This window comes from Sminthopsis crassicaudata, chromosome 5, assembly GCF_048593235.1.
Source record: "Sminthopsis crassicaudata isolate SCR6 chromosome 5, ASM4859323v1, whole genome shotgun sequence".
Taxonomy (NCBI): domain Eukaryota; kingdom Metazoa; phylum Chordata; class Mammalia; order Dasyuromorphia; family Dasyuridae; genus Sminthopsis; species Sminthopsis crassicaudata.
The window spans coordinates 70,042,172-70,065,900 of NC_133621.1; the positions used below are offsets into that span (position 1 = coordinate 70,042,172).

The following is a 23,729-nucleotide window of genomic DNA, read 5'->3' on the forward strand; positions in this document are numbered from 1 at the left end:
AATTGGGAAAAAATTTTTACAGTTAAAGGTACTGATAAAGGCCTCATCTCCAAAATATACAGAGAATTGACTTTAATTTATAAGAAATCAAGCCATTCTCCAATTGATAAATGGTCAAAGGATATGAACAGACAATTTTCAGATGATGAAATTAAAACTATTTCCACTCATATGAAAGAGTGTTCCAAATCACTATTGATCAGAGAAATGCAAATTAAGGCAACTCTGAGGTATCATTACACACCTGTCAGATTGGCTAAAATGACAGGAACAAATAACGATGAATGTTGGAGGGGCTGTGGGAAAACTGGGACACTGATGCATTGTTGGTGGAGTTGTGAAAGAATCCAACCATTCTGGAGAGCAATCTGGAATTATGCCCAAAAAGTTATCAAAATGTGCATACCCTTTGACCCAGCCATACTACTACTGGGCTTATACCCCAAGGAACTACTAGAGAAGGGAAAGGGTCCTGTATGTGCCAAAATGTTTGTGGCAGCCCTTTTCATAGTGGCTAGAAGCTGGAAGATGAATGGATGTCCATCAATTGGAGAATGGTTGGGTAAACTATGGTATATGAATGTTATGGAATATTACTGTTCTATAAGAAATGACCAACAGGAGAAATACAGAGAGGCTTGGAGAGACTTACATCAACTGATGCTGAGTGAAACGAGCAGAACCAGAAGATCATTATACACTTCAACAATGATACTGTACGAGGATGTATGCTGATGGAAGTGGGTTTCTTCAACATAGAGAAGAGCTAATCCAATTCCAATTGATTAATGATGGACAGAACCAGCTACATCCAGAAAAGGACTGGGAAATGAATGTAAACTGTTATTTTTACCTTCTGAATCCAATTCTTCCTGTGCAACAAAAAATTCGGTTCTACACACATATACTGTATCTAAATTATACTGTAATATATTTAACATATATAAGACTGCTTGCCATCAGGGGGAGGGGGTTGGGGGAGGAAGGGAAAAAATCTGAATAGAAGTAAGTGCAAGGGATAATGTTGTAAAAAATTACCCATGCATATGTACTGTCAAAAAATGTTATAATTATAAAATAAAATAAAATAAAAAATAAATAAATAAAAATAAAAAAAAGAAAACCCAAGATCATAGAATTAGACCCAAATAAAAGCAACTAAAGAAACAACTTGAGAGTTCAGATAACTTGAGATTACTGAGCAAATTAGTAGCAGAAGCAGGCCATGAACCTAAGTTTCTAAAGTCCCAATACAGTGCTCTTCTCAGATCTCTGACCCCAGACTAAAGAATACTCTTGCTATTCTTCATAAGCCATTCTCTTTCCTCAGATATCAAAGCCCTCAAGCCAGACTAAGAGAGCAAAGAAACAACTGAGCAGGAAGTATCCAAGAAATAACATTGCCCTACTTTGCCTCAGTTTCTTTCTTGTCCCCTTTCTGTTTCAGATAAGAACCTATCATTCCAATTTAGTGATTTCTGCATTAATTGGAGAGACATTTATAACCAAGGATTGGGCAAATGAGATAAACATTTCTGGACATGACCAATGTGGACGTTTGTTTTACATAACTATACAAATTTAGTACAAGGATTTTCATTTGGTTTTCTTAATTATACTAAAAGTAGGCAAACTAAAAAGAAAAATGATTGGGGGGGGGGGGGAGAGAGGACAGCAAGGATGTATTGTGGTTAGAGCACCAGTTCTGAAGTCAGGAGGACTTGAGTTCAAATCTGACTTCAGACACTTAACACTTCCTAGTTGTGTGACCCTGGGCAAGTCACTTAATCCCAATTGCCTCTGCAAAAAAAAAAAAAAAAAAAAAAGAAAAGAAAAGAAAAATGCTTGTTCATTGAAAAATTAAAATGTAAATTTCAAAAAAAATCCTACAAGTTAAAGCATTTAGAACTCTTTCTAATCAAATATTATGACTTAAAGCTTTACATAAAACTGTTAGTTCTACCTTAGTATTGGAGAATTTGAAAAGTGTTTCATTGATTAAACACCTAAATAATGATTTTAAGAGAAATCATGTAGGGTCATATATAATACTAAAAACTGTAACTTCATGAAAACTGCCTTCTAATTTCAGATTGTGGTAAATCATTTTGTTTCTAGATATACATGAAAAGATGTAAATGATATTTATTCAAATACTACATGCTCCAGACATTATTTTCTGCTTCTTCTGTTGGCAGTAATTCAGTAATCAACTAAATCCCAAAGGAGGCATGAGCAGTAATGATGCTGTACATAAACAAGTAAAAAATTAAGATGCCAAAACGATTTCACCTGCTTTAACTGAAGCTAACATATTAACTGGGGAATGCTGAGAACATACTGAGTGGATGCTTCTTTCTGCATCTGGGATGTTCTGAAATCTCCAAAAAAGCTTTTCTTTTTCATGATTTAAATATTCTTCTTTGTAGGTTCATATCTTTTGCAGAATCAGCATTAATGAAATATAACTCTTAATAAATGAAAACCAGGGGCAGGAAGGTGAAGCTGGGTTTGATCCAAACCTGCAATTTCATCAGGGTAGATTAATGTAGTTTATTCCCAACAAATGTGTATCAGCAATTATCTAGGATTGCCTGAGAGCTTGTGACTTGATTAAACAGCTAGCATTCTTCAGAACTTGAACCCAAGTCTTATTGGCTTTGACAATGATTACTTCATCTTGCTTGATAAATTTGCTTACCAAGAAAACATAAGGAAGAAGAGAAAATAAAAGGGGCACAGAATGACTAAATGCTTTAAAAATGAACTAGGAGAAATGTTGACTTTAAATTAATTTTGAAACTTCAAAAAAAAAGTCCCAAATAATAATTTTCTGCAATTTTCTAAATGTTCTGAATCTAAGAATGCTAATATTGACAGTCACTTTCACACTTATCAAATAATCTAAAAGTTCATGGTGTTACCTAATAGTTAATTTGAAAGCATCAAACCCAAATTAAATGAATCTTTTGGCCAGTTTATATGACTTTATAGACTAATCCCAAATCATCTGAAGGAAAAATCTCAATTTTCTTTTCTTTTTTTTTTTTTTTTTTTTTTTTTTGGCGAGGCAATTGGGGTTAAGTGACTTGCCCTTTCATACAGCTAAGTATTAAGGGTCTGAAGCCACATTTGAATTCAGGTCCTCCTGACTTCAGGGCTGATGCTCTTTCCACTGTGCCACCTAGCTGACCCAAGAGTTCAAATTTCAATAGTTCAATAATAGTCTCTTATTTGGGGTGATAACTTTGAAAGTATCTCAAAATTAACATCAGGTTTTCAACCAAACATGCATACACACAAACACATATGCACACAAAACCTAACATCTCTGCTTTTCAAAACAATTTTCCACAGAATAATGCTGCTTCAAATACTTTGTTTCTTAAAACAAAGCCCCTGCCAATCTCCTTCTGCCAGTCTTTAAATTCCCATTCAAAACTCCATCTCCCTTCTTTTCAGATTAACTAGATAGTCTCATTTCTTTCTTTCTTTCTTTCTTTCTTTTTTTTTTTTGTGCTTTCTAGTAAATAAATGTTATACAAGGAAACAAAATTTGCATCTATCAACACAGAATAGCACTTGAGTAGGAGATTTACCACCTGCCAAAGTTCAACTTGGCCAACCTCCGGCATTGATGGATATGGCTGAACTGTAGTTTCTACTAGCATGCACATCCCTTAAAGTACCACAAAGTTCCAATAAAACTTCAGGATAATGCCAGCATTCACCTTACATACTTGAAGCAATAACAATACTATAGATGTACTCAGATTCCCTTCTCTCTTCCAGAATGCACATTACCATAGATCTGATATCTGAGGCTGGATGTTATATAAGTCAATGGCATATTTTGGTTGAAAGGAACCAGTTGTTTTTTGAATGAAGTTGAATCACTTTCTGTAAAAAACCATAAATTTATTTATTATACTAGAATAAGAATCAAAAGTCCAAGAATGAATACAAACTATATCTTTTATCATTTCTTAATCAGAAACTTATCCTTCCAGAAACTTAGTTTATTGGTCTCAGAAGGTTTGGGATTATCTTCCCAGATCTAAAACACACTAAGTCTACGAACATATAACTCTTCTTTCCCTTTTCCATTTATACAATTATACTCAGGTTTCTGAGCTTCTGTAACAGGGGAGTTGCTGAATCTAAAAATCATAAAATAAATTGTTACCTCAAAAACTTCCTAAGAGCATGGAGGTTAGTCTTGGTATCAATAAAACTTGAACTCCTTAAGAAAGAGGATTCATTACAAACTGATGTTATTTAAGCTTTTCCTAAATATCAGAGCCTGAGAAATGCTATGAAAACTGCAGAAATAGTAAATGTTCTATCTGAATCTTAGAAGTCAGGAACAAAGCTTATTACTTAAAGGCAGGATTTCCAGTTCCTCATTCCCCCATCTAATTAGTCCATATACACTGTATATTATGTGAAATATTAATGTTGTCTAAATTTATTCTGAGCAGAAAATATCAGAGATAATCCACTAGGGTACAGTTAGTAGTTAATGGCTGATACAAATCTCATTATTTATTCATGTTTCCTTATAAAATGGTGAAAGATTGTATTGCTGTCATAGCTTCAGGAAGAGATTTCTTAAATACAGCATTATTCAGTTACCCTTCAGCTTAAGGTATTCACTCTGTCCTGCTATCAAAGAAACATTTCTTCCCTTTCTATTCTTTTTTCTTTCTTTGTGGATAATACATCCTCCCACTTGGCAGTTGCAGATACACCTACAGTCTTTATCATGGCAGCTGGGCAAAGTCGATCAAAATCGGTCAAGTCAACATCACCACCAAGTCAAACAAAGAATTGCATTATCTTGTCATTGTGTGGATAGGGAGGAGAGGGTTCACTGCAAAAAATGAGTATAAATTTTGAAAGTAACAAGTTTTGCTGACTGCCTCCCTATTGAAGATCTAAGATAAAAAGAAAATGTTATTGCTTTCAACTTATATTCTTCTAAATATGCAGTTATTGTAAAATAGCTACAAATTAGAAAGGCTTAAAAACTATGATCAATGTAATGAATAAAATTTATTTCAGAAGACTACCTCCTAGATACTGAAGTAATGAATTCAAATGTAAAATGAGAAGTGAATTCTTGGACATGACCAATGAGAACATGTCTTTCTTGACTATCCACATTTTTTACAGAATTTTTTTCCTTTTTTCCCCCAAAGGAGGCAACAGATATACCGCAGTTAAGATAAAATAAATGGTTGTAGAGTGAATAAAAAGAAAAATAAGTTAAAATTTTAAAATATAGGCAAAATGACTTCTAAGCTCCCTCACAATTCCAAAACATTATGCCTCTAAAGTACAAAAATAATAATAATAATAATACTTATTGATGATAGATCATTGGTACAGATACTCCCTCTATGGATAAATATCAAAATCCTTCTAAATGTTCTCATTCCATGGGATTCTTTTCCATATCTTCCCATAAATCCTCTTTTTAGAGCTTACATGATCATGTTGGAGAATGTCCTTTCATCATTTTAATAGAAGGGTAGTATCAATGCCCTCTAGCTATCCATCTCGTTATCTCTTATTCTCATGACAAGATTGGTCCACTTTCTTTTGTTTCTAAATACTGGTCCTCAATAAAGTTTTGTATACTTCACTGATGAGGCGTTATTAGTAATAGGATGTAACCTGCTTTTGATCACCATATTTCATTGCCTTTTGGACTGTATATATCACTCATAAAGCATCATGACTTTTAAAATTTTTTCTGTATTTTTATGGCAGTGAACAAAAAGGCAGACAGTGTGTTGTAGCAAAGAATCCTTGGCTTTGACTGAACAAAGATTCACATTCTAGCTCTGTTGCCTCTATTAATTCACTTCATTTCACCAGATTTTTCTCCATAAATAAGTGATTTGACCCAGATAATCTATAAAGTTTCCTTTATCTCTAAATCACTGATCTTGAAAATCTGAACTACAATGTTATTATCTGGAGTGCTAAAAAAAATTTATCTTGAACTTTTCTTCCAATACAAAGTTTCTTTAATGCATCTAACATCTTTGATTTGCAAAAATTCAATTTACACACCATTTTTCAGAAACATATCCAAGAGGTGTGCTTATACTTGCACAATGAAATTAAATAAACTATGAATTAAAAGACTAGCCTTCTGGTCCTAGTTCTGTAGGTGATGATGAAACCACTTAACCTCATTTTAGCTCATTCTCCCCAGCTATAAAATGTTGATACTATGACATTACCTACCTCACAGTAATGTTCTATTAAAGAAATGCTGTCTGCAAAACACTTTGAACTTCTTAGAAGAAGATGCTATGTAAACATAAGGTATTATTATCATTATCTCTTTCTACTACATAGTCTGGGAAACCTGGCAAAAACATCTTGTAACTATGGTAAAGAAGAATGCAAACAATTCCTTGAGTCTACTCACTTTAAAAGTTGAGGCAAGCTTTAAATGCTGTTTCAAAGAGATCAATAGAAATAGTTTATTATATCAATAACAAACAACACAAAATATGAATAGCCAAAAAAAATCAGAATGAACTTCCTGGGTAAGTTCAATTTTTATCTAGGTATGATTATATACCCATACCTAAGTGTGCACTAAAGCATGGTTTAGAGTGCTGGACCTGGAGTGAAGGGTGTTTGAGTCCAAATGTAGCTATTTACTATGTGATATGTCTATGTGATACGTTCTTTAACCTCTTTCCCTTTTCTCATTACTAAAACAGAGATATTAATAAATAGTACTAACTTATCCCAGGATTGCTGTGAAGATAAAATGAAATAATATTTGTTAAGCACTTTGCTAAACTTAATGTTGGGAAGCTCCATGGTGCAAAAACAGAGAAAAAGCACTTTTAGACAGAACATGATGACTGGAGTCAGAAACACCAGAGTTTGAATCTGACCTTCAGACACTAGCTGTGTGATCCTAGGCAAGATATTTAACCCTAATTTGCCCATTTCCTCATCTGCAAAATAAGCTGGAGAAAGAAATGACAACCCAGTCTATTAGCTTTGTAAGAAAACCCCAAATGTGGTAGAGTGGTTAGAGCACCAGCCCTGAAGTCAGGAGGACCCAAGTTCAAATCTAGTCCCAGATACTTAACACTTCCTATCTGTGCAACCCTAGACAAGTCACTTAACCCCAAATGAGAGAATGAGAGAGAGAGAGAGAAAGAGAGAAAGAAAACCCCAAATGGGTCAAAATATATAAACCCCAAATGGGTCACTGAAAAACGACTGACCAACAAACTTAAAGCACTGTATAAATAAATGGTGGTGATATTTAAAGCTGCAACAACTCCTCCAAATTGAGAATATAAGAGGTCAGTAGCAACTAGGATCACACAATACATTAATTATCCTTCTTCAAAGGAAAAAACAATGGCTCAAATAGGAGGAATAATGCCACTTCATAACTAAATTAATTCCAGAAATTAAAATATATTGGTCTATAATAATTTGCAGCAATCTGAAGGCATTGATCTTAAAGTCAAAAGGTCTAGATTAGAATCCCAATTCATACTACTTAGCTAAGTGAACTTGACCCAATCACTTTCCTCTAAGATTCAGTTTCCTCCTCATTCAAGAGGTTCATATTTAGATGGCATAGTGGATAAAGCACTGGGCCTGAAGTCTGGAATACACCCAAGTTCAAAAGTAGTCTCAGGTCCAACTTATTAGCTCTATGACCCTGAGCAATAGGCTTAGACCACATTGCCACAATTTCCACAATTGTAAAATAAGGGCAACAACAGCATTCTTTTCATTGTTCTATTTATATCACAGAACTGTCATTAGAAAAGCATTTTGTAAAATTTCAAATACCATGAAAAATAAACAGTAAAGTGAAAACAGCAACAGGAGAGATAAGTAAAATCTAACTATACCTACTTGTTTGTATCCTTTTCTCCAAAAGGAATCAGCATTACTTGAAATATAAGTATCAAATTTCAAAAGCATAGCATTCATTTCGAAGAAATACACTTTACAATGGATATATGCATCAAACTTTGAAAAGAAGTTGAAACAATTTGATAAATTATGTTCCTTCATTCAAGAGAAGTTGAAACAATTTGCTAAGTTATGCTCCTTCATTCACTAATGAGCTGCCGATCTTCTAGACAACAAGACTAGGAAGTTTTTGCTTTTCAAAAGCATATGATTTTTTTAAAAACTTTTTCATGTTGATTATATTGTTTTATTTTTCCAATTACATGTAAAATAGTTTTCAACATGCATTTTTATCAAATTTTGAGTTCCACATTTTTTCTCTTCTTCCCTTACCTCTCCTCCCCCACTCCCTAAGACAGCAAGCAATCTAATATAGGTTATATATGTACAACAATTTTAAACACATTTCCACATTAGTTATGTTGTGGAAAAAAAAAATCAAAACCAAAAACTCTGAGAAAGAAAAGGTAAACCCATAGTTCTCTCTCTCTAGATGTAAATGACATTTTCCTTCCAAGTCTATTGGAATTGTCTTGGATCACTGTATTGCTGGAAAGAGTTATATCTATCATAGTTGAGCATTACATAATCTTGCTGTTACTATGTATAATGTTTTCCTGGTTCTAAATAGCATTATCATTATTTCCATAAATCCATGGTACTACCAATGTGGCTACCACCTCCAAAAAAAACCTATCCATCCACATATTCTCATCAGATGCAATTCTTGTCCGTGTCCTTCCAAAAATATTCCACAAATGTAGTAGCCATTATACTAGATATCTTCCTTTTAGATCCTTTTAAAACCTCCAGCACTCAACCTTTCCAACTGTTGTTATAGCAATAATAATAACTGATATTTAGATTAACAATTTATGGTTTGTGAAACACTTTGGATGTATTATCCCAATTGATTGTCACCAAAAAAACCCTGTGAAGTTAAGTGCTATATTAACTATAATTTACAAATAAGGAAACTCAGAGGAGACTAAATATCTGTGCCAAAGTAACAAACAAAGGCAATCAATCAATGACAGAGGCTGATTTCTACCTCAGGTCTTCCTTCAATGCCACCTTCAAAATAAGGCCATTGAAGATGTTTTTGGTTTTTTTTTTTGTTTTGTTTTTTAATATTCATGTACTTCCCTATAACAGTTTTGTCACTTTTGTGTGCAAATAAATGAACTGGCAGAGTATTTTTAATCCTGTGCACATTTTATTAATGTTTGGTCATTTTTACCTGTGTTATCCATGATAAACATAAGCAAAAAGTGAGCCAACATCTATTGAAAAAAATAAAGTAGCAAAATTCTAAAAACTAAGAACAAGATCCACCAAGCCAACTCCACAGATGTTTATATACTCGATGTCTTCAAAATAAAGGAAGAGGTATTAAAACACAATGAAAATATTTTTTAAATGGTTCAGGGATTGATAAAATAACAATCAAGATCTTGGTTACCCAAAAAAGCTTCTGTTACCCTCAAACTATATTTAAGAGACTTGGAAAATACTGGGCATGGCCAATACTAAACAACCTTACACAGAAAATGTAGCTGATTATACCTCAAGAGAGAGGAAACAATTGATTACTGGCATGAGCACCCATTTCAAATATGTTCTTTGGGTGTGTTTATATCATCAACTACTTAGTCAAAGGTTAGAATCAATATCAAGTTAGGTTAAAAAATAAAGATACAACAATATATTTCATGTACTTTAATAATGTTCATTTATTTCAGTAAGCTCAACCCTTAAAGAGAGAAAACAAATAAAAGCAAGGATATTGACATTAATTATCATCATTTCTTGTTTAATTGATATAAAAGAAAGACTGAAACACACCCTGGAATTATTACCTGAAATGACAAGCTTAATCTCATTGCCAATGACAGACAGCAACCGAGAGCAGCACTAGTTAATTAGGGCAGAGTCTTAAATTGTGGATCTAGACCTGAATGTAGGGGGTAGTCACTAAAAATGGGGTAACTAAACGGTATCCAATATTCCACCAAGATTTAATTCTTTGTGTAAAAATAAACAAGTGCATTCATCTTATTAGTATGTAAATTTGCTTTCATCTTTAATCAATGATAGAATTATATGTATACCAAAGAACTGTTTTAAAATAAATTTCTTTATAATTTATAATCAGTAAATGTTTGATTTGCATTCCTATTTTATATACTTATATACCCCGAAGTCATGTAAAATTTCTCAAGTAAAAGGGGATAGATAATTCCAATAGACTTCAGAGGGAAAAAGTTTAAGAAGAATACCAACTTTTTTGCAACTGGTATTTCCTCACTGAAGGAAGAGGGGGAAAGAACCCTGTAAAACAGGAAGGAGAATAGCAAAAGTACCAAAATGAAATGTTTGTCAGTATTTCTATGTTTATTTCATTTCACAATCACTGTTAGTGGAACCACCATATTTTATTTAACATACAGGGTCCTCTTGTCCCATTCTCATTTTATGGAGGAAGAAACTCCAACTGTTAAAGAAAAAAATTGAATTTTAAGTGTGGAGATTGCCAAATATTTAAAAAAATAATATGACCTATCTCATAAATACTAACTTTATAATGACACTCAATATTTAAATAAGAGAAAAAGATCCATTTCCATGTTAAGTATAATTCCACTACTTCAACAAAATATCTGATAGCACACAAATGAAAGAATAATTCCAAAAGATCAACTCTTACTAGAAGTTTTCAACATCTGTGACCCTTGCTAAGAAGAATCTTTGTGGTGACTGCTTGACTGCATTATTAAAAACCTAAGGCTGGAAACACATACCGAAGTAATCTCACCAAGCTGCAAAGATGAAATACAGACACCATTTGTAAGGGCATTGAATTGAATATTTATAATCATGCAAATCTTTAACTGTCCAGTTATATTTTTTAAGAACTCATCCCAGAGTAGCTTAGGTGTATTTTCCTAATCAAACCTAAGTTAATCATTCAACATTCTTTAAACCAAATACTGAAATATCAGTCCCTTTTCAGACATACTGTTTAAATATTAACCAATCCAATAAAAAGCCATATACATTCTTTCATATCTATATCTTTTGTCCGAGAAGCATTTTTCCAGGCTTATAATGAAAGAAAGGTACCAAAACCAATAACCAGCTTTAATGGATTTTCTGATGATTCATATCCTGTGCAAGAATACATCAGGAACCAATATTCTAGACATTCCACCTTCTCATCTGCAGGTGCTTCTGGCTCTAGCAAGAGAAAACTCTACTTTGAGTAGAGGAGAAATACAAAAATCATGGTGAACTACAACTCACATAATGATTGAGGAAAAGGAATGTTGATTTTTTTTTAATTCAAATATATTAGAAATGAGTTCCCAAAAAAGTAGGAAATGAAAATATCAAAGCAGAAATCCATGTATCCTCTCCTTTAAAAAAAAAAAAAAAAAAAAAAAAAAAAAAAAAAAGGTGAAACAAACATTTACAAAATAACTACATATACTGATTCCTGAGTCATGAATTTAATATTCTCCTCTCACTTATTTCCTCTGAATAAAAGCCAATATTTGAATTTAATAATAAATCCCAGATATATTTAATTCTCACCATCCTCCTAACAAATTGTTTGTATCCATCATAGGAAGATACTCAATTCTTTGCACCGAAAACAAGAGCATTTGTTACTATGTGCTATTGAAGAAACCCAATTCACTCACTCACATATACATATATACATACATACACACACACACACACACACCATTAAAACTTAAAAGTATTAGTACACTGTTCAATATTTCAATGAAACAGCTAGCAGAATTCAATATTATTCACTATTATTATTATATTCACTATTATTCTACCAAACATTTCAACACTATAACCATTGTCTAAGCAACTCAGCTATTTTTAACTCTCGAAAATGGCATTAATAGTGGTTTAAAACTTCTTAATTTGTACTATAACTTCCATTCTTTTATTCTAATAATTGGAATTTAAAAAATCAGGCAAGGTTAAGTCAGGAAGATAACCTATTTGGATTTCCTTGCCATTTTAGCCATTGTGTTATCTAGGTTGACAATTGTTTTTAAAATGCTTTCTGAAATCTTCCAGGATATTAAAAAACAATGATTTTTTTTTTAAGATTTAAGATTTTTAAGATCACATAATACATTTTTTGGATTTAACATACATGGATTAACATATTTTAACATATTTAACATGTATTGGACTACTGGACATCTGGGGTAGAGGTCACAGAGAAGGGAAAATTTGGGACAGAAGGTTTTGTAAGGATCAATGTTGAAAAATTACCCATGCATATGTTTTGTAAATAAAAAGCTATAATAATTTTTTTTTAATTTTTGTTTTGTTTTGTTTTGTTTTGTTTTAAAGGAGAGGCAGCCTGACCAGATGGTTAGTCAAGTTGATCTGAGTTCAAAGTTAGCTTTGACATTACTGAGGGGCTCTGGACAAGTCATTTAACCTTAATGCCTCCAAATCAATTTCAGTATAAAATGCAAAGCAGTTGCTGCCCTATATGCATAAAGAATTTCTTACAAAGAAAATCAGGCATCCAGACCAAAAAGAAAAAAATTTCAAAAGATAGTGTTAAGCATTCCTCATAAATACGAAGGTGGTATCACAAATACTGAGTTCAAATTCAGTCTCAAAAAATTACTTGCTTTTTAACCTTAAGAAAATCACTTAACCTTTTGATAGCTCAGGTCCCTCATCTATAAAATAAGGAAAACAATAGCTACCTCCCAGGGTTGTTATGAGAATAAAATTAAATAAAATTTATTCAAGAACTTTCTAAACCTCAAAGTACAGCTTAAATAAATTTGCAAGTATTAATAATAACAATAACAAGTTCATAAAGCGTCTTATAGTTATAAAATATTTATTAATATGTTATCAATTATAATGAGTATTATCCCCATTTTTTTGAAGAAACAAAGGAAAGTCACATAGCTTAGTCTATGCAATAGAGCCAATAAATGTCAGAGTTGGGATTTAAAACAAATCTACTTTTCCAGCAGAGCCACCATCCTTCTGACTCAAATAGGATGATAAACCTTTCCCAGCTATGAATAGGCATTATATTCTCTACCAAAAAGGGACAGAGGTAATGAAAAAAAAAAAAAAAAAAAAAAACTAAGGCAATCATTTTGACTTTATGAAATTGAAAAGCATCTATATAAACAAAATCTATGTTTTGAAAAGTGGTTGAATGTAATTGTATCAAATAATTCTATCAAATAGGAAAAGAAATCTTTATATCAAATTTTTCAGATTTGGTATCCAAGATCTATAGACAACAACATATAAGAACAAAAGCCATTGCCCAGAACCAGTGATAGGAAAGAATGCTCACCTCAGACTTAGCAAATAAATTATCAAAGAAGACAAAAGATATGACAGAGATATAGCAAAGATAAGCACACTAGTGAAAAGTTGTTGGAACTGTGTCAATACAATTATTTTGTAAATATGCAAATAAAATAACTAAAAATGTTTATATCATTTGAGCCAGGGATTCCACTCCTGGTCATATACCAGAAAAACAGAATGCATTTTCTTCCCGCCCTTTACTCCCATACTTGAAGCTTCCACTTCCTTGTCAGTAACATTCTTTAAACAAAAGTCTGTTGAGTTGTATAAATACCAAAGTAACAAAGTAACCAAAAATTTTGCACTTTTGTTCAAAGATAAATTACCTTATTTGACTTTTATCTTCTAGTTCTCGATCTTTGTTAAAGAATTCACAAACAAAATGAGAATAATAATTTAAAAAAAAAGGGGGGGGGCGGGGAGAATAGCCAGATGCATTTGAATTAGCATATGAGTTTAAGATTCACAGCAAAAATCCTGAAAGTGACACTGGGAAATGAGTGTAAACTGTTATTTTTACCTTCTGATTCCAATTCTTCCTGTGCAACAAGAAATTCGGTTCTACACACATATATTGTATCTAGAATATATTGTAATATATTTAACATGCATAAGACTGCCTGCCATCTGGGGGAGGGGGTTGGGGGAGGAAGGGAAAAAATCTGAACAGAAGTGCAAGGGATAATGTAAAAAATTGCCCATGCATATGTACTGTCAAAAAAAAAAAAAAGTTATAATTATAAAATAAAATTAAAATTAAAAAAAAAAAAAAAGAAAAGAAAAAAAAATCCTGAAAGTGTTCCAAAGCAGATTTGAAAAAACAAAACTAATACATTATTGACAGCATTGACACACATTGATATGTGAACCCGGGTTGATACTTCAAGCAGTGGCCAGGAGCCTATGGGTCCTTAAGCATGGGCAGTTATGCTTCTAAATGGAAAGGAAGAAAAACAGTTGTACAATCATAAGGCACTTCAGAAGATTTGGTTTTCAATAACATTTTTATTTAATTCTGGCACATATACAAGATTCCCAATTGACAGAATTAAGGAATAAAAATTGATCATAGGTGTAAGCATTAACACTTTATAGACTATCTTCCCTTACTGCCCTAGGGGATCTGCTTTAATCTTTACTTGGTATGACCCTTTCCTCATTATTTTAAATATCAATTGTATATAACTTGAGCCCCCATCCCCTTTGTCTAAAAAGCTCTAGGATAGGCCAACCTGGTAGTAATGTAAACTACTTATGTGACTATTCCAAATACATAAGTGGCCCAAAATTACTCTAAATTTTTTTTCTAAAAATACATACATTTCTCCTGTTTATAAACTAATAGATATGCATGTTTACCAATTTCTCTTTTGAAGGTTTTTTTTTAAAAGACCAAGGCAATAATTGACAGAATGGACAATTCTTTTCTTCTACTATAATAATTTTCATGCTTCTCTTTGAACTAAATTTTCCCCCAAAAAATTAATGTATTTTCTCAAATTTTCAAGAAGTTTATTAGCTTTTTATGTGGAGTTCATACATTAATTCACATTATAGAAATTATCACAATTAGAAGCCAGTTAAGAAAAAATTTGCATGTTAGCCTGTAAGTATTCTTTTAAAATAAATAAAAAACATAAGATCCATTTAAGAAAGAGAAACCATCACAATTTTGGTGAATATAATAATTTCAAACACAAAGATTCATAAAAAGTTATAACATTAAATAGTCATATTAGCACTTAACATTCTTAAGTATTTTAAGGTTTGTGAAGTGACATATATAGCCAAACATACACACTCATACACTCACACAAACACACACCAGATATGTGTACATATAATCTTCTTTGAACCTAACAAAAACTCTTTATATGTACCTTTGAATCAATTCCATTTCAATCTAATTATTTCCATTCTCACTAATCTTTTAATACTAATTGCTTCCCTACTGCCTAAAAGTATACCTGTCTAACCCCTCCTTTTTTAAAGGTTGTTTTAAAGATTTTTTTTTTAAATCTCTTCATTAATCCGAACATAACCATTACCTACCATCTTACATCTCTTCTCCCTTTTAACTACTAACATCTTAAGAAAACCATCTATAATGAGAGCTTATCCTATCCTTTTACTCTTGTAAAGCCTCTGCAATCTGGCTTCCAATCTAATCACTCCAACCTTAACTTAAACTGTTCCCTCCAAGATACTAATGATCTTTTCAGTGTCAATCCTAATAACCTTTATTCAATCATCATTCTTCTTAACTTCTCTGTGGCTGGTACCTTTTCTTCTCAACTCTCTCTGCTAAGTTTCCTAGCACTCTTCTCTCCTCCCAGTCTGACTTGCCTAGAATTACAGTAATTAGTATCTGAGGCATAATTTGAATTCAGGATTTAAATAACTGCAATAGTAAACATTAGCCACAATGTATTTTTCTTTCCATATCTTAAGGGAGAAAATAATGTGTATGCTACCTCTCTTTCCAAAAATGACTTACTAAATTGTTGTCTTGCTGTATATTTACTACATAAGATAAAAAGGCTTTTTTTTACTAATTTATTCAACTTTAACACAATTTTTCAATAAATTCTTGCATAATGTACACTAATTTTTTTGCCTTTTTTTTTTTTATGTGAGGCAATTGGGGTTAAGTAATTTGCCCAGGGTTACACAACTGTTCAGTGTCTGAAGTCAAATTTGAACTCAGCTCCTCCCAACTTCAGGGCTGGTGCTCTTTACTACCTAGCTGCCCCTGTAAACTATTTTCAATGACAAATAGGAGCAATGAGACAATTCTAAACATCAGGTAAGCAATTTTTTTAAAAAACATAAGTGACCTTGTATATTTTTCTCCAATAAATTTACTTTCCCATAAATCTATGGCTTATAACATTAAAATTATTTTTTCATTGCTTAATTGTACATAATGAAGAGAATCTGTCTAAACACCTGAACATATGGAGAAGTTGGCCTGAGGTTAAAATGTTTTTGTCAATAATACACAAACTGGTCAACACAAACAAGAATGACGACTTTGCTATATTAGTACTCTATCACTCTATCTGTCCTCATCATCTCATTTTCAATTTATTTCTTCCCACATATTCTTGGCAGCTTTTCATTTCCTTTGAAGGTCCTTGAAGATATTTCTCACCATATACTTCCTTCTGGGGGAAGTAATACACAGGCAAGATAGAGTTTATCTTATTCCATAATTTACACCTTAAACCACAAATCTCTTTATAATAACCACAGACTTACATAGTTCTCAGAGAGAAGTGCGATATTAAGGTTGTATAAATATCTACCATTAGTTATAAAACCAAATCTGCAGAGAACCAAAAACAAAAGTTCAGCAAATTAGCTGAATGAGGAAATGCATCTTATAAGCCAAAAGAATCTGCACCATAGGTTTACAGTCACATTTTTGCTATTATGTGAGATGCTAAAAAATACATGTTTAAAAAAAAAATTTTAAATACACGTTTAAAAAAAAAAAATGGTCTGACAGACTATAACCACTATTACTTTCCCTTACCCATTGGAACAATAACTATCAGAAATGAGATCAGATTGAAGAGACTCCCTTCATCCACTTTCCCCTTCCTTTTCCTTTCCCCTCATACAGCTAAATCAGTTTGCCCTTTTGCCCCTTAGCAAGTAGTAAGTGAATATGCACTGATTTACCTCTTAACTAGTCACTCCCCGGTTAACCGGTCGTCTAATAGGGATTCTCTTAAAGATATGGGTAGATTGGTGTTTGAAAAAATGGCTGCAGTGGTGACTTATTGACTATACTTACCTCCTCCCCCCCCCTCGCCAAGTCAAGGCCAGTTGTGAGTCATCCCTGAATACTCCCTTATCCATATCAACTAAGTCATTTAAATCCTCCCCATTCTTCACTATGTTGCTCAAATCTTTGTCTTCTATTCTTTCCCACTATCATTCCTCATCACCTTTGGTCTACACTGGCTAAGGCCAATTAACTCCATCTCTCCTGTTTCTCCCCTCTCTAATAAATTTACCACAGATGAAAAATGAATCTTCCGAGCAATGTAACTTGCAATGGCTCCTACAGAAAGTTCAAACTCCTTTCCCTGTGTGATACTTACTGTGACCAAATCCTCATCTTGAGGACTATGGCTATGGCTAACTGGAATGTCCTCTTCTTGTTGTGACTCTGCACAATATCTATGACTCCTTGAAGGACCACAGCAAGACCTTCCATCTCTATGAAGCTATTTCTCACTACTCTAATCCTCCTCTGAAACTCACAATGTTCATTTATGTGTAATTAATTTGACACTGAGCATATGCTCCCTTGTATTGTTTCTTCTCTTTTTAAATGTGTCCTACCAATCCACTCCCACCAAGTAGCTATCTTAAGGGGAAAGATTACTTTATTACTCTTTTTACCTTTAGGATCTAATATAATATTTTTCATATACTCAAATGTTATCTAAATGTTTGCTTACTTTAATAGTAGTTAATGAAACCAAGTCTATGAAGTAAAGATCAATCCAGTAATATAGGCACTAGTATATACATGCAATTGGTCTCCTGACATTCATCTGAAAGGCAAGAACCATCTCTTGCTCACATATATGTCCAGTGGCCTTTACATAGAAGGGATGCAACATATTTGTTGATGAAAGCAAACAGAAGAAAACAAGCAACCAAAATATTTTTCATGTCTCCACAGCATTTCTGCTAGGGCAAGAAATGGCTGGATACAATTGAATATCCATCTTCTATTTAAGTACTACTCTAATACTTTATCCTGCCATAGAAATGATCTTAGATTCTCCAGGAATGTGGGAGCAGAATGCAAAGACTAACAGGTCCTATCAAGCTAGAAAGTCTTTGAGTACAAGCCAGGTTAAATAACATAATATGATCATAGTTTGATAAACATGTTGAAATAGGATTGGTTTCCTTTAATATCCAATATATTTTATTTTATGTGTTTAAAGACATGAATTCTAAGAAAGACCCCATAGGCTTCAAAAGAGTTTCCATGGAATACAAGCATTCACACATAAACAGTGTGTAAAAGCCCCAGATTTAAACATTCTGATCACCACATCTCTTAGAGATGGAGATTGCAATCTTCATCAAGGGAAGAAACATAAAGACTAATCTTTAGCAAGGGAAGAAGCATAAAAACTAACTGAATTCCATTGAATTATTGAAGTATGACAAGTTCTTATTCAGGCACCAATGATTTCTTGGGTCATAGAAGTAGAAAAAAGTTCAGAGGCAATCTGGTTTAATGTCCATAGAGAAGCTGATTTGCTCAAGGGCTAATGAGTAGTAGCATAAGGATTTGAATTCCCCTCCTTTATGGAAGAGAACATTTCACATTTGTCTTTGCATTCCCAATTCTTAGGACAGTGCATAATACCTTAATAAATACTTATTGACTGATTAATTATATCTTAACTACAGTCAGTACTTAAAAGCTGAAATAATAGTTGCATCAGGAATTAAAGCAATCATTACATTGTTCTATTACATTGTTCTACTGAGAACCATGATTTTTTTTCCTTCCAAAATGCCTTATAATTTTTGTTCTAATTCTTTATAAGATTTTTTAAGTTTAAGAAATCTTACATATTTGGAATTTTTGTTTTAAGTTATGAAAGTTCACACAATATTCCAAAACAGATGGGAAAATTTTTCACATGTCATTCTAGAAACATGAAAGTCACTTCCTGCAAACCCAGATATTCAGTTACTATGTAGGGACAAACTTAATTTAGTACAAATAACTCAACCACAACATGAAGGACAGTACATAAAGATAGAAGGAAAATAGGAATATCCTTGTTTGACATATTTTTAAGGAAAAAAAGAAGAAGAGGATGGGAGAAAAGTAAATAAGCATTAAAACCCCTTAACTGTTAAATAAGATTTTGAAGAAACTTAGAAGATTTATGGGAATTACTCAGGCTCCTGAAATAGTCTCTAATCAGAATTTTGCATTGCAAAGCCTATATTTTACAATACTGGAAAACAAATTACAATTCACCTGACTAGCATATTCTACAAACAGCTGTTACAAAAAGTAATGATGATTATAACTAAAAATACCCATATTTTCTTACTAATCACAAAGATGTGCCATAAGAAGAGAACACTGACCATTCATTAAATTTAAGCACTTTAATGAATCTTTATTTAAATGTATGTTTTAAAGTAATATCTCATTCCTTCAATTTTAAAAAATTTTTTTCACATTCTGTTTCTTGCCTTCAAGACTTAGTTCTGAGGGTTAAAGCTTTATTAATTCTAATTCCTACCCAACTACCAAAAAAAAAAATGCAATGAGATTCAGGGCAAAGAGTTTTTTTCATTAGTATCTTTGCTTTGTAAAGTAAACATTTGCACAATCCCAACACTATTTGATTTCTAATAGAAGACTGACATTAATGGATATTCTTCAGAGCTTTGGGACAACAGCATGGCTAATGCCATGTTTCTAATAACAAAACCTAAATGTCAGAGATCAATTTCAAAAAGCAGCATAAATTGTGTTAAATATTATCTAAACACCTTAACTAATGTTGGACCATGAAAAACTCAAATTGCTTTTATCTATACATATGCACTCCGTCCCCTTCACCAAACTTTAAAAAAAAGAAAACTTACAAGATAGATGCAAGGCTCATGATCTCAAGACATTTTATTAAAATGTTATTTCAATCAAATAGCTGCAAAACATTTACCAATTATCAATATATTTCCTCTCCCACTTAAACTTTTACAACTATGAAAACAGTGAAATGTACAACATGATAATATTATACTTTTTAAAATTAACACAAAGAGAAGTTTGGCATAATAGTGTTCTGCAATTCTTCAAGACTAAGTTGCTGAGAAAGCACACCTACAGTAGTAGAGACTCTTCATTCACGAATTCTCAAAAAAATGAAATCAAAGGTCTAGTGTCTCTACTGAGTAAACAAGCCTTTAATAAATTTTAGAAAAAACAGGGAAGATAGTTCTTATTGTGGCTATGTAGTGATTTGAGGGATTTTTTCATTATAAACTTAATGTCAATAAAAATCATTTTTAAGATAAGGGTTAATGACTTCAAGTTTCTCTTTTTGTCCTATGTAGAGATTAGCTTGCACATAGTTATTGGCACTTTGTGTTAAGCTGTGGTATGTGTATTAGGCTGTGAAGTCCTATAGCACAGGGTTTGTCTTTTGAAATTCACTGTATCCTTAGTTCTTAGCACAATGGCTAGTAGTTTTAAAATATTGACTCATCTCAACTAGAATTCTATAGCATCTAAGCTTTGATTGAAATTTTCCTGTTCTTTGTCACCTGAAATTCATAAAGAAGCAACAACCAGGAATAATTTCACAAAATCCTAAAGAAAGAAGTATTGCTAGAATTATAAATTTCTAACAAAAAATCTTCATTGAAAGACTGTTTTAGAAGACATATCCTCAAGTGCTCAAGGTAAAATTCATTGGGAATTGCATCTCAAATACACAGACGTTCTAAACAATATAACCAAAATTATATTACTGATACATTCTTAAGAAACTTAGTTTATTTGAAACAATGTCTCAACACACCAAAGAAATGGAACTCAACTCCTAAGCAAAGCAGTCAGATACCATATGGAAATGGTTCCAGGAAAGTATTTGACAAGGCTTCATGGAAGATCTTTTTTTAACAAGTATTTAAGTTTTCAAAGTAACTCTTCAATAGAGGTAATCATAATCAGTCTTGGGGTTCTCTGTCCACCAAAACATCTTTAGAACAATTCTACAAGTCCCCGTCTCCATATCTGTAGCAATCATTTCTGACAGAGAGGACAGTGACTCAAGGGGCAATCTGCTTGTGATTAACCCACCACCCAATCAAGAAGGCCCAAAACACCCAAAACCCGCCCCATCTCTCATCTCCAGAAGGAGGAGGGGAAGTTTCTCAATTCAATATAATTCTTATACTTTTGAAAATTTCATTTTTCAAAAAGAACTACAGCCCAGAAAGAAATGTATGACACTCTTTAATATACACAAGAATTAAACACTACAAACACAGAATGTCCACATTTCACTCACTGCCTCCAGGGCCTGGAAGAAGTGGGAGGCCTGGGGCTGGATTTCAACTGTGTGCAGTAACTATTGCCTAGGAAAGAGTAATCAAAGTGAAAGCTTTCATGGCAGTATTTAATATAGGGCTTTTCCTCTTCTTTTTTTTTTTTTTTTTTTAAATCCCAACTTGGCTTTGTGTAGCTCTGGAAATTAATTGAAATAATGAGCACGAGGTGAAACACATCTTTCCACAACAATCCCAGTAACTCAGGGACGCGCGCGCGCATACACATACACACACACACACACACACAGAGCCATGTTGCACACCGCGGTTTGCGGTATATACTATTGTGGCTGTATATAATCAGTACCCCAGAAGGAAAAAATCAGAGAGACACAGTGGGCCCTCCACCTCCGCCCTTTAAAAGGGAGTGGGGGGTGGGGTGAATGGAAAAGAGTAATCTTAACTTTCTCCCTACAAAGAAACTGAACAGCTGGGAAAGGAGGAGAGCCCCAGTACCACACACACCGCAAGGAGATGGCAAAAAGTTCAGGTTTAAACTACCCAAGCTCTCAGATTTTCCCCCCACCTCCAATTCCCCAAATGCACAAGCGAAGAAGGGGGGGAAAAAAACGCCCAGCTGGATGGTAAGAGTGCAACAGCAGCAGCAGCCGCAGCCATATTCGGTTAAGGCTCTCCAAAGCCCGACTCCTCTCCGAGGCGGGCACACTCGCAAGCAGTCACACACACACACACACACACACACACACACACACAAAACACACACGCTCCCTGCCCCCAGGCCGGGACAATCCAGTCGCACTAGAAACTTTCCAGTCTGTCAGGCAACTCTGGGAGCCAGGGAAGAGGTGGTGGAGGCAGAAGGAGCACGTAGGTAGGAGTCCGGGCTCTCTCTCCACTGCTCCTCTGCTCTCCCTCCAGCGCGAGCCCCCGCTTTCTCCCGCTACCCCATCCCCTTCCTCCGGACCCGGCACTTCCCCTGCCTCTCCTAGGTTTCCCCCTCCTTCCCCTTTCCAGGAAGCGCCATATTGATCCCGGGCGCCCTCTCCTGCGTCTTCCTCCTCCTCCTCTTCCTCCTCCTCCTCCCTCCCCCCTTCCTTTCTCTCCCTCCTCTCCTCCGGCTCCACTCACACACCCAGCCGACGGCAAGCCTCCCTCCTTCCCCGCCGCCCGCCTCAGCCTCACCTTGGCGATGGCCTTCTTGTAACGAGTCACCGCTTGTTCGATGAGGTTGGAAACTTTCATATTCCCATCTCCACACGGTACGACCACCCGGGTCCGCCCGAAACACACGGTCACTTTCATGCTGCCGCTGTCGCAGCCGCCGCCGCGGTCCCTCCGCTCTGGTCTCTGGGGGCCCCCTCCCTCCTCCCCAAACCCCCTCCCCAAAGCGACAACCCCGCGGGAGGAGGAGGAGGAAAAGGAGGAGGAGGCGGTGTAACGTCGCCGCCCAGTGCAATGTTGTGGCACACAGTTGCACGGTGTGAGCGTGTCTGTGTGTATGTGTGTGTGTGTGTGTGTGTGTGTGTGTGTGTGTGTGTGTGTGTGTGTGTGTGCGGGGCTGAGGCCGGGGGAGAGGAGGGGTCGGGTAAGCTTGGGTGGGGGTGGGGGAGGCTGCACAACAGGCGCTTCCTGAGCTCAGCGGGGAGAGCCGGCGAGCGCGCTGGAGGAGCGGAGACGCTGCCGGCGCGGGCGGCCCCTAGGCAGGCATGCTCAGCGCCGCGGCGGCGGTAGCGGCGGTGGCGGCGGCGGCGGCGGCGGCTGCCTCTCTTCCTCTCGCTCGCTCCCCAGCCCCGGGAGGCTCGCTCTCCCTGCCTCTAGCCACCTGTTCGGTGTCTCCTGCGCGCTCCTTCCAGGCGGCGGCGGCGGCTGCTCCTTAAGCTGCTCGCACCCACTGCTGCTCTTCGAGGAGGGAGGGAATGGAGAATGGGGGAGGAGGAGGGGATGAAGGAGGAGGAGGAAAAGGAGGAGGAGGAGGAGGGACGAGAGGCACAAAACACTCGCTCACATGCAGAAAGGGAGAGAGCAGAGCGACTGACTCCCCGCCATGGAGGAAGAGTGCATTGCCTCGGCCCGGGTTAAACTGAGTTCCCGCTCCCCTCCAGCACCCCTTCAGGGCAGGAGGAGGGTGGATGGGAGTGGATAGGGTGGTGGAGAAATTGTAGGCTCCTTTTTCTTTTTCCCCCTTTAGCCCTCTCTCTCCTCTGCAGAGTTGGGAGTAAGGGAAAGCCCATCTGCACGTAGGAGACCGCGGTATGGGCTAGAGATCGAGCTGGAAGGGTTACCCGTTCAAA

General features: G+C 35.1%; 1 protein-coding gene across 15 annotated transcripts in view; it reads right to left on the bottom strand.

Moving 5' to 3' along the window:
* PARD3 (par-3 family cell polarity regulator) overlaps nucleotides 1–23,331 on the bottom strand; it is a 666,452-nt gene extending 643,121 nt beyond the window's left edge. For all 15 annotated transcript variants that reach the window (XM_074267090.1, XM_074267092.1, XM_074267091.1 and 12 more), the window contains exon 1: nucleotides 22,621–23,331. In XM_074267090.1, the coding sequence (XP_074123191.1) occupies nucleotides 22,621–22,740 (120 nt within the window). In that variant the 5' untranslated portion in view covers nucleotides 22,741–23,331. The remainder of the gene's footprint in view (nucleotides 1–22,620) is intronic.
* Nucleotides 23,332–23,729: the final 398 nt, after the last annotated feature.